We start from the raw sequence: 12202 nt of genomic DNA, 5'->3' as shown, positions 1-12202 counted from the left end.
CTCCCTCCCGTGGACGCTTCTCCGCTCCCTCCTTTCTTCGGGCGGCCAGTTCGGCTCCTGCCTCGGTCGACGCTGGTCGCACCCTCATCGGCTTTAAATAAACGAAGTCTTAAAGTACCGTGTGCGTCTTTCGCTGCATTCAACACAGCGACCGGACACGACAGTGGCGACGAGAAAGTGGATTCGACCCGCGCTACGCAACGCTATTGACAAGCCATGGCTACGCGAGGGTTTCCCAATCAGATACCAGAGTTCAACGGCTCATCGTGGTCATCGTGGGTTGGACGCCTTCAGTTCTACTTTGAAGCTAACAACATCACAGACCCAGCCTTGAAGAGGGCCAACCTGCTGACGCTGTGCGGGGAGCAGACCTACGATACTGTCTGCGCCCTTATTCAGCCAAGCACACCAGCGGCAGTGTCTTACGACGACATCGTAAAAGCGCTGCAAAAGCACTACGACCCAAGGCCATCCGAGGTCTACAGCCGGGCTCGCTTCCAACGACGAGATCAACTGGGAGGAGAAACTGTGAGCGCCTACGTAGCCGCGCTCAAGAAGCTCGCTGCCGACTGCAATTTTGGAACGCTGTCGACAACAGCTACCGGGCAGGAGGGAGACGCAGCTTCTTCTGCTAACACCACCATGCTTCCCTTGGACGTGATGTTACGCGACAGATTTGTGTGCGGACTGAGTGACGAGTCACTGCAGCAGCGCCTGTTCGCTGAGAAGGACCTCACATTCAGCAAAGCTTACGACATCGCCGTTCGAGCGGAGAGCGCCGGTCACCAGCAGAGAGGGATTCGCCGGAACACCGAGCCGGTACACCAGACAAGCAACCAGGTGCGCAAGCCTTCTGTTGTTGTAAAATCGGTCAAAAAGGCACAACGCTGCTGGCGGTGTGACGACCAACACAACCCCCAGGGATGTCGATTCCAGTCAGCCACGTGTAATTTTTGCCACAAGCGAGGGCATATCGAAAGAGCATGCATTACGAAACGGAGACTTGCCAAGATAAAGTCACCTTCCCAGCCTAATCACAGCGTCAACGCCTCAGAGAATACGCCGCTATCTGATCTCCATGGAACAACATCAGCAACACCATCTGTGTTGTACGACCTGAACACCATGAATCTCGGCACGCGACCGAAGATTTTTACAGAAGTAAGCGTACATCACCAGCTGATTAAGTTCGAGGTGGACTCCGGCGCAGCCTGTACTCTGATCAGTGAGGACACGTTCCGAACTTCATGGCCATCTGACGCACCCGCCCTGCAACAAGACGACACGCACCTGCGAACGTGGTCAGGACAGAATCTGCCACTATTGGGCTCTGCCAACGTGCAGGTTAACTACAACGGCCAGACCCATACGCTACCTCTGCTTGTTGTGAAGGGCACAGGATCAAGCCTTCTAGGGAGAAACTGGTTTTCTCCACTAGGCGTGATGATATGCGGCATACACCAGACGCCGAGCCAGAACATGGTTGAGCAACTGCAAGAGAAATACGAAAGAGTATTCTCGGAAGAGATTCCAGGAAACGAAGGGCCCCCGGTCACACTGGAGTTGTTGGACAACGCGCAACCCAAATTTCTGAAGGCCAGGCCGGTGCCGTTTGCTCTCCGAGATTCAGTTGAAAAAGAGTTGGACAAACTGGAGCAGCAAGGTGTCATCGAGCCGACGCAGCATTCAGAATGGGCCACACCACTTGTCGTAGTTCGCAAGAAGAACGGAACCATACGCCTCTGCGGAGACTACCGGAGCACCGTCAATCTTGCGACTAAAGCGTCCTCTTACCCGCTACCGACACCTGAAGAAGTATTCAGTGTACTACGTGGCGCAAGAGTCTTCAGCACATTGGACCTCACCCAGGCGTATCAGCAGCTGAAGGTGAGCGAGTCAACTGCTGAATTATTGGCAATTAACACACTGAAAGGCTTGTACAAAGCCAAGCGACTGCCTTTTGGCGTAGCTGCAGCCCCGGCCATATTTCAAAAATTCATGGAGACAGTGCTTCAGGGCATCCCAGGAGTTTGTGTCTACCTTGACGATGTCATCATCAGTGGCACTTCCACTGAAGAGCATGCAGTGCGCCTAGAGCTCGTTCTCGAAAGGCTAGCAAACGCTAATTTGTGCATAAGCAAATCGAAGTGCTGTTTTGCGGTGCCAGAGGTGCAATTTCTGGGACACCGAATTGATGCGGAAGGCATTCACCCTACCGAGGACAAAGTGCGAGCGATCACAGAAGCACGAGCTCCAACAAACAAGCAGGAGCTACAGGCTTTTCTCGGACTCTTGACGTTCTACGACCGGTTCTTGGAACAAAGAGCTACCGTGGCCAACGACTTATACCAACTCCTTCGGAAAGATGTGACATGGACATGGTCGCCACGCCATCAGCAGTCATTCGATGCCCTGAAAGACCTGATTCGAAGATGTACAGTCCTCCGCCACTACGACGAAAGGAAGCCTCTGCTTTTGGCTTGCGACGCATCACCGTACGGAGTCGGCGCGGTTCTATCGCAAACTGACGAGCAAGGAAGGGAAGCTCCCATCGCCTTCGCCTCACGTACGTTGTCGCAAGCAGAACGCAACTACGCGCAACTTGACAAAGAAGGGCTAGCCATCGTCTACGCGGCGACACATTTTCACCAGTACATTGCCGGCCGGAAGGTGACCTTTATAACCGATCACCGACCGCTATTGGGCATTCTGGGACCACAAAGGCCTATGCCACCAACTTTGTCTCCGCGAATGACACGTTGGTGCATCAAACTCTCAGCGTACGACTACGCTCTGGTCTACCGCAATGGGAGTAAACATCAAAACGCCGATGCGCTAAGCCGTCTGCCACTAGACGCAACTGTTGACGAACCATTTCCACCAGGAGACGTTCTGATGTTCGAAGCACTGCCAGAACCTCCGCTTACAGCAGGCACAGTTGCAGCATCTACGCAGAAGTGCGCAGCTCTCCGGCTAGTTTACACAGCTGTTCAACAAGGCAACGTGCATAAACTCAAAGGGGACAACTTCGACGCTTACCGCAGGCGAGCTACAGAGTTGAGCACCCATCGCGGCTGCATCATATTTGGGTCCCGAGTTGTGATGCCGAGAGAACTACGCGACAAGCTATGTCTCTCATCCACGCCGGACATCGGGGCATCGTTGCAATGAAAAAGTGTGCCAGAAGCTACATGTGGTGGCCTGGCATTGACAACGACATCGAAACAGTGGTGCGAGAATGCAAGCCTTGCCAGAGCAGCCGGAGCGCCCCGCCGAAAGCTCCTGTCCCAGAATGGGAAAAGCCAGACACACCATGGCACACACTGCACATTGATTTTGCAGGACCAATTGAGGGCTGCACTTTCCTTGTGGTCGTAGATGCCTACACAAAGTGGCTTGAGATAAGGCAAATGGGACAGACGACTTCGGCAGCAGTCATTGACAACCTCCGATCACTATTTGCAACGTTCGGCCTGCCGCGCAAGGTAGTGTCGGACAACGGAACACCGTTTGTGTCTGCGGAGATCCTCAAGTTTTATCGCGACAACGGGATCTCATCAGTTACATCGGCCCCCTACCACCCAGCGACAAACGGACAAGCCGAGCGCTACGTAGCCGAGCTAAAACGCGCCCTTGAAAGAGATCAGACAGGCTCGCTGCAGCGCCGCCTTGCGCGCTTTCTCTTCAAGCAGCACACGACGGTTCAGAGCACAACAGGCGAGACCCCCTCGAAAATGATGTTCGAGCGTGAAATGCGAACCCAGCTCACAGCCATCCTCCCCGAGCCAAAGGCAGAGACGTTCCGGGAAGAAAAAGCAATTCCGCGCTGCGGCACGCTTAATGAGGGGCAGCGCGTCCTCGCCCGACAGTTTCTGAAAAAGCCACGCTGGGAGGAAGCTACAATTGTCAGACGCATAGGCCTGCGCTCTTGGCTCGTCAACATACATGGCACAGTAGCACGCCGACATCTCAACCAGCTGCGTAGATTTACGACGCCGTCTGAGAGCTGTCCGCCAGCGGAGAGAACACGTGCACCATCTTCCCACATAGCCTGGCACCTCTTCCCGGAAGAAGAGACTTCGCCCAGGACAGACCTAGGAGACACAGCGAACAACAGCCAGCCTACAAGTGTTTCTCCCCCGAGCGCACAAAGCCAGCGCGCCTCCACGCGTGAGCGCCGACCCCCTGCACGATACCAGGCAACTTTCTAAGGGGGAAGGAAGTGTTGTGTCCCCTTATTGCTTTTGTGTGTGTGCGCCCCCGCATCCTCCTCCTAACGACCACTCGCATCCTCCTCCTAACGACCACTTGCCCCTCGTCGCACGCTGTCGCCAGATGCCCCCCCATGGTGCGCCCCCGCATCCTCCTCCTGTTTTGGGAAGCCACTCCCTCCCGTGGACGCTTCTCCGCTCCCTCCTTTCTTCGGGCGGCCAGTTCGGCTCCTGCCTCGGTCGACGCTGGTCGCACCCTCATCGGCTTTAAATAAACGAAGTCTTAAAGTACCGTGTGCGTCTTTCGCTGCATTCAACACAGCGACCGGACACGACACAAAGGTTATTGGTAAAAGTAAAGACAGGACAGCACGGATAAGCCTAGAAGCCTACCACATACAGAAACTTGGCAGCGAGTGCGTCCGCGAACCTTCTTTATCTTTATTCCAGGCTGAGATTAACTATTTTAATGCAGCTACTTGTTGATTAGATGGAAGATAAACTGAAGTGTGATGCCCTTGCCTACCCGCGCATGCGCTCGCGATTTGATGGCTCTGACGCAACCCTTGTTTTTGTTTTTGTCTAATTTTTGTCATCTTATCTGTCGCGATGCTTCGGCCTATAAAAGGTGTGGCTTTTGACGAATAAATCCAGTTGACAGTTAGCGCTTGTGTGTGTGTTTCGTCTCTCTTGTCCGTGTCTTTGTTTGCGCTATAACATTTCTACTCCTTGGATGAATCAACATTCGTCTCGTCACCCTGAGTATCGGCTCACTTCTTACGCCAGCCAAAGCACACACCACATCTACTTCCTTGAATACAAACACCACTCGCGCATGAGACATAGCAACTGTGCCTAAGGTTGACAAGGAGAAACAGCGCGGGGAAGTCGTTCCATATCCTCCATTGTTTTCTAAAGTAACCGCAAGAAGGATTAACGGTGCTTTTTTTACTAATGGCGGGAACAAAACGCATGGAAGGCAGGAATATAGACCGCCGAAAAATTAGACCTTTCCCCTCCTATCTTTTCGTTGCGGCACACCGCGGTGAGAAGCCTGCATTTTCCTAAGCAGCTGTAACATTTCTAGAAGCCATGGCAATGAAGGGTAGGCTCTACGGGCGCTGGTTCGATCAATCACCCAAGAGACGACGGGGAAAGGTGATCGCCCACATGCAAGTCGGGATAAGCGTTCGCCCTGACCGCAGCAGAGTGTGCAGAAAGAGAGGAGCAGCCACGAACCTGGATCAGAGCGAGGTTCCCACCGGCAATAGTGAGCTGCGCAGACCGACTGTCCATGTTTCCCAGGTTCGCCTGTGAACAAGAAATAATGTACATAAGGCGCCAAATCGTTGACCTATACAGAAAATACATAATTTGCATCTGGCGTTCGCACGTCTCAAGAAGGTGAAATGCTCTATTCGGTCAGCTCCTGCAACCGAGTAGCTTGGAAAAACCTTTATCATTTAATAATTCTGCACTTTTTAGAAAGCTTTAACAGTTGCTCTCGCTTCCCCTCGAGCTTCCGCAAATGGCTGCATCCAGATTTTAGACCTAAAGCCATATTTTAACCAAAGTGAATGTGTCTGTTCGGACTTTCACCCTAAGTCGATGAAAGCGTTGTTGCATTTTGATGCCCCCAAATCAAAGCTCTATTATCTAATCCGAATCAGATCCGCGCTTTTAAAGCCAAGTGTAAACAACTTCTATCCTAGGTTTCGCATTCAGGTGGAGCGACGGCAATGACATGTTATCCGGGTGTCCTTTTAAGATCGATTACATAATCTTTAGGCAAAAGTAAGGTATAGAACCCTCCTTAATGAGCTGGATAGCCAGGGAAAACATGCAGTACTTCCATGCGTGCACAAGGTATCATATAAACTTAAGAATTTTTCAGCCAAATCTAGAGTTAACATATTTATTTATGCACCCTGTAAATTTTCGAAACTGTGAACTTTGGTGGGGAAAGGGACTCAGAAACTTGACACGTGCAGTGAGAATTACTTTGAAAAGAACAAACATGTTCCTTGCGCAAAAGTGCCTTCGATTAGATTCCCCTCCGATGCGGCCATTTTTACACCGGCCGAAATAAAATGCTTGCTTATTTTCAAACCTAGAGGTGCTTAAATGATCATTTACAAGAGCACGCGCATTTATTTGATGAAATGGGGGGGGGTGAAATCTTAACGGTCGCACCTGTCTGGGTTTTTACCCGATGTTCAGCCGCGCTGAGCTCATAGGAGGAATAAAGGAAGAGCTTCAAAAGAGCAAACATTCTGAGGGCACTTATTTATTGATTTGTGACGCTAAGTGTACCGCGCGGCATAAAACGTGGTGTTAGTGACGAACGGTATAATACGTTATAAAAACGCATGAAACCCGGTTGCGTGTAAAAAGTCACAAAAGCTTCGCGCGCAAATGTTTTTCCTTATCCACACGTGCAAAGTAGAGTCATTGTTTGCAGACAGGCCTGCCTCTTGAAGAACTCGAGCGCGCACCAGTGAAGTTCCTGGACGTGTCTAGAGTAGGTGGTGGACATTGGTGTCGGAAGCGGGTGCTTCGCAGCGAGGGCATTTTGCTGCGCAGGAATCTTGTCACTTTGCCACTGGTTGCGAAGTGCAGGCGTAAGAGCCACTCAGACACGCAGCCGCCTCAGAGAGACCTCCTCCATTCGCGATAGGTTGCGGGGAAGGGGGTAGGTACACGAGGGAATAAGAGCACGCGTACGCTGCCTGAGGGAGGCTGATTATGTTATATGTGTGTGAAGTGGAACTGGTGGCAAAGAGGCAGGTGGAGTTGGTGGAATGTCAGTGGCACGAGATGTCATGTCAGGTGCGATGGTGTGGACATCCGTGCAAGCTTGAACCCACTGGATGAGTATAGGCACCGGGTAAGATTCACAAGCAGCATGTATGGCCTGGGAAACTCGAAGGGTACCACGGACTTTCTTTGGATGCTTCACAGATTCTTGTGAATGGGTACATAGGTGCACCTGGTCATAAGGAGGGTCGTCAGGTAAAGCTGCTGTGGCATGTAATATCGCTTGCAGCTCGAAAGGAAGAGATGATGAAGTGTCACTACAGGAGGTTTGTCGGCCGTAGAGTTGAGGGTGTGTCGGGCTTATAAAAGCAGTTGATCCTCCTGTTGGGGTTATGGCGACATCTGTGTAAAGAGTACAGCTGTCATGTTGCGCAGAAAAAGCCTAACGGTAACGGCGGTGACGAGAACTCCGACTTGTTTTGACGAGCAGGCTTGTTTGATGTAATGTTACAGTGTCCCATGGAGGTGGTTGAGGCTCGAACATCGGACGAAGAGAAACTTTCCATGCTCTATTGGTTTGTCGCTGGGTAATTAAATCTTCCAGTGTGTTGAGCTGAGCATACCCCTGCAGCAGACAAATAGAAGTTGCTCGGGGTATTTCACTCCCGTAGTAAACAAGTAGATATTAACTGTATGAAAATGTCCATTAACAACTCTGTACTGCAACATACACCTTTTTTTAAATATCTTGGCGTAATATTTGATAGGCATCTGCACTGGCAAAATCACATATCTGCAGTGGAGGCGAAACTGGCATCCGGGTGCTATCAACTGCTACAGGCACGTGACTTCTTTGATACAAATATTTTACGCATTTTATATTTTTCCTTTATCCACAGTCACCTTTCTTACTGCCTAGATTCTTGGGGATGGACCTACAACAGTTATATCGAGCCAATCCGAAGATTACAGAAACGATCATTAAGAGTCATAACTCATTCTAAACCGCATCATCCCAGCAAATCATTATTCGAAGACTTACAGATACTACCTTTCGATTCACTACGCCTACTGAAAACAGCTACTACCGTTAACAGCATCGTAAGATACAACCATCCTTTCAATATATCCCTATTTCACACGTCATCACGTCCCACCAGGAATGTAACGCTTGGAAACTTTAATCTGCCACCCACTCACAACGTATATGGAGAACGACAGCTCGCTTTTATTGGTGCAAAAATATGGAATACCCTTCCCCACGAAGTAAAATACGCTCAAAATTTCACTCCTACAGCAAAAAAAATTCTTTCGGCACATACATACTAAGAACTAACGCTTACTCAACCTGCTGCGCGCATTCGTTTTTATTGTTATTATTATTACTTTTTTGGACATAGACGATGTTTTTCATATTATAAAGTTGTTCCGTGTAATGTTTTTTTTCTCCCATTTCTGCACTTGTATTCATACACATGTATCTACCCCGCTGTTACAAGTTCTAATTGCTTTGTACTGGAGTGTCTGTATGATTGTATTTCACTTTTTGGACCCATGACTAGCCTACGGCTACGGGTCCACACAGTGTTGAACACATCTTTGTGTACATTTAAATGTAAATAAAGAATTTGAATTTGAATGACTGGCATGGCTTCGTAACTGAGTGCTTCAAGTGTGGACCACTGCCATTTCGTAAGTCGTTGGAAGTGAGCCTGGTATAGGAGAAGAGGTTGAAAGACGGTACGAACAAGTCGACGAGCTGTATCTGAACGGGCACCTCCAGAGCGATTGGCCATTCTGCGGATGAGGCCAAGTGTGTTTATAGCACTCCTGCGCATAGCTGACAACCAAGCCGTGGCCCTGCCTGAAGCATGAACGTGCAGGCCTAAACATTGGCATGTTCCACTTCAGTATGTGGAGCATTGCCAATAGTGAGCACGAACGGAGTGGCTTTGAAAGTACGGCGGCCAGCTTTATTGCTCACATGGACATAGCAGGATTTGGAGAGGTTGAGAGAGAGGACATTATCGGCAACAGAGTTGTGGAGGATATTGAGGGCGTTTTGCAGGGAGTCTTGCTGCACCTGAGCTGAGCGATTTGTGGACCAGAGAGTGATATCGTCTGCATATGCTAGAACCTGAACATTAGGAAGGGTGGAGAGACTGTCTATCAGATGAATGAATGCGATGTTAAATAGAAGTGGGGCTAGGACTGAGCCCGGCGGTACACCGCGATTAGAAATGAAGCGGCCTGTGGGTTTACCATTAACACGGATAGCAAATGTCCGTTGCGAGAAAAATGCACGAATTGCTCGACATAGCTGCAAGGGCATGCCGAGTGATGACATAGTGTTGAGAATGGCTGCGTGGAGAATGTTGTCGTAAGCCTTCGTGATATCTGTTGCTAGGACTGTGCGAACGAGACGGCTGTGAGGTGAGCGACGTATCACGTCGTTGGCAAAGCGGTCGAGACCATCCTCAGCTCCGTATCCTGGTCGGAAACCAATTTGAGCTGACGAATATTTGTAATGATGGTCGAGCCACCAGGAGATTCGAATGGCAAGCAGTTTTTCATACAGTTTACAAATAGTTGGTGTAAGAGAAACCGTTTGTAAGGCTCCAAGAGTTGTGGGTGATTTTCCGGGCTTTGGTATCGGAACTACCACTGAATGTTTCCAATCGGATGGCGCTTCACTGGATGTCCAGATTTCGTTAAAAATTTTGAGAAGTGAAGTCAATGCTTCACCGTCCAGATTCCGGAATAGGACATAAGGTACTTTGTCATGACCAGGTGCAGTGTTAGGGCGAATGTCCTCAGTGGCAGCTATAAGCTCAGCCATGGTGAACGGGCATGTGATCTTATCCTCAGCCTCATGTTTGGGACAGAATGGAACAGGTGCAGGTGAGCAATCATAATTGGGAAAGAACTGAAGGGCAGCTTGCGAGGCGAATTCATCTGGAGAAAGACGAAGGGCAAGTCGAATACTCTCGGCGTAGTCTTTGACGGATGACTTGCGTTCCATGGAATGAAATACACGCCACAACTGGCGGTTGCCGACAGGAGTATTGATCATTAAATTCAAAGGCGCCAAACCATACACACACACACACACACACACAGGAGAAGAAAGAAAGACGAGACACAGCGCCTTCTTTCTTCTCCTGTGTGTGTGTGTGTGTATGGTTTGGCGCCTTTGAATTTAATGATGAATAACTACCAACTAGCCCAACAACAAGTTCTTCTAAGGAGTATTGAGATGAGAACACCATTCTGTCCAGCGCTTGTGCAGAAGGCGTTTAAAATACCGACGGGCTTTAGCGGTGACTCCATGAAGTTCCGTTCGCGCATTCGGATCTTACGGATGCTGAGTGACGTATTCGTCCAGCTGCTTGCGTACTGCCCAGAGATTAAGGAAGTGAAAGTCAGGATTTGGTTGGTCTTCGTTGACAGTGAAAAAAATTGTGTTGTCAGTTAAGACAAGCATGAACGTAGAAAGGGCTGAGGCAGGAGTTATTGAGAGGAGGCGACGATCTGTGCGAAGACTGTCCCAAGAAGCAATATGGATCTTGCGGCGAATTTTGCGCAATGCACTTGAGACTAAGTCAATAAGAAGGGGGAGTGATCACTGCCCCAGGTGTCTGCTTCGCAAGACTAGTGAGGATTGCCGGTGCCCAGCCACCACGGTCAATGAGCTGTTGCACCGATCTTGAAGGAACTGACGTTATGTCGTATTGCACGGCAGGCTTAATGTGCACTCGGAAGGCGCGATTAAGTTCAAGGGGTGAATATTTGGATGGTGTCATCTTTGAAGGGGTAGGATCGCCTGGGGTGGCCTTTACCTTTTTCGCAGCCGGTTCAAAGCTGGCATCAGAGACAGTCCGCACAGGAGTGGGCAGGAGTGGTGTAGGGGTAGGCACAGGAGTAGGCAAAGCGGTAGGGTTTAACGATGATTCGTCCCCTGCAAGTGAAGACGGCGACTTGAGTAGCGATGAAATACCGGGTGCAGGAGGAGCTGAGGTGCTGAGGATACATTCTTGAGGTGGAAGGGTAGGCGAAACAGCAGACGCATTAATATCAGGATGTGGTCTTTCCATGTCAGAATTACTGTTCATGTCCGTTGGCCAGGCTGGGGTAGGCCTGTGTACCTCACAAAACGAACGTCGGCATTGTGAAGACAGTGCCGGAGGGTCCGTCTCGAGATCTTATGGCGTTCATGGGATCTTCAGGCAGCGTGAAGAGGTAACACTGTGGCCGGGAAGGTAAGCAAAGCACATACAGAAGTAGGCAATCGGTACAGACAGGGCGACAGCCCAATTAGGTCTTCATCCTATTTTTTTTCCCTGGGAGCACTTAAGCCTGCTAAGTGGAAGAATGCGAAAGCATGTCTTTTCAGGAAAGGAAAGGTTTCTGAGAAAACGAAAGGGCGCAGTAGCGGCCACATCTCAACACTCAATGGATACCTCTCAACCACGCCGTAAAGGATGCACTTTCAGTTGCATGCTCCCAACCCCTAGAATCCTGCCCTAGAACCCCTGCCCCAAGCTAGCCTCCGACTTGAGTAAAACATCACCATCATCAGCAGCCTGACTACGCCCACTGCAGGGCAAAGGCCTCTCTCATGTCTCTCCAATTAACCCTGTTTTTTGCCAGCCGGGGCCACCGCATCCAAGCAAACTTCTTAATCTCATCCCCCTAACTAGCTCTTTTCCACCCCCTGCTACGCTTGCCTTCTCTTGGAATCCACTCCGTCACCCTTAAGGACCAGCGGTTATCTTGCCTTCGCATTACATGCCCTGCCCAAGCCCGTCTCTTCCTCTTGATTTCGACTAGGATGTCATTAACCCGCGGTTTGTTCTCTCACCCACTGCGCCCGCTTCCAAACTCTTCAGGTTAAACCTAGCATTGTTCTTTCCATAACTCGCTGCGTTGTCCTTAACTTAAGCTGAATCAATCCTCTTTGTTAGCCTCCACGTTTCTGCCCCATAGGTGAGTACCGGCTAAACAGAGCTGTTGTATACTTTGCTCTTGAGGGATATTGGTAAACTGTCATCCATGATTTCAGAGAACCTGTCATATGCTTGAAAGTAGTTCGGACGGCGCGAAAACAACAAAGACAAAGGAGACACGAACACAACAGGACGGGCGCCATGAACGATGTTTTAATGAACGTGCCAGCGAACACATGCGGAATGTGCGCCAACAACATGGAAGTTTCCTTGCAGACCACTGCAAGA

The 12202-nt window shown here is 50.0% G+C and overlaps 1 protein-coding gene across 7 annotated transcripts in view; it reads right to left on the bottom strand.

Annotated features, from left to right (window-relative positions):
- LOC149324983 (solute carrier family 41 member 3-like) overlaps positions 1-12202 on the bottom strand; it is a 261247-nt gene that overhangs the window by 151249 nt on the left and 97796 nt on the right. For 6 of the 7 annotated variants that reach the window (XM_089562951.1, XM_089562952.1, XM_089562955.1 and 3 more), the window contains one exon: positions 5451-5522. The exons of the other annotated variant lie outside the window; for it this stretch is intronic. In XM_089562951.1, the coding sequence (XP_089419077.1) occupies positions 5451-5522 (72 nt within the window). The remainder of the gene's footprint in view (positions 1-5450; positions 5523-12202) is intronic. 7 annotated transcript variants of the gene reach the window in all.

The sequence above is a fragment of the Amblyomma mixtum genome, chromosome 10 (genome assembly GCF_055824585.1).
Source record: "Amblyomma mixtum isolate Tamu chromosome 10, ASM5582458v1, whole genome shotgun sequence".
Classification (NCBI taxonomy): domain Eukaryota; kingdom Metazoa; phylum Arthropoda; class Arachnida; order Ixodida; family Ixodidae; genus Amblyomma; species Amblyomma mixtum.
The sequence above is the reverse complement of the archived record's forward strand: the minus strand, read 5'-3'. Positions and strand labels throughout refer to the sequence as shown.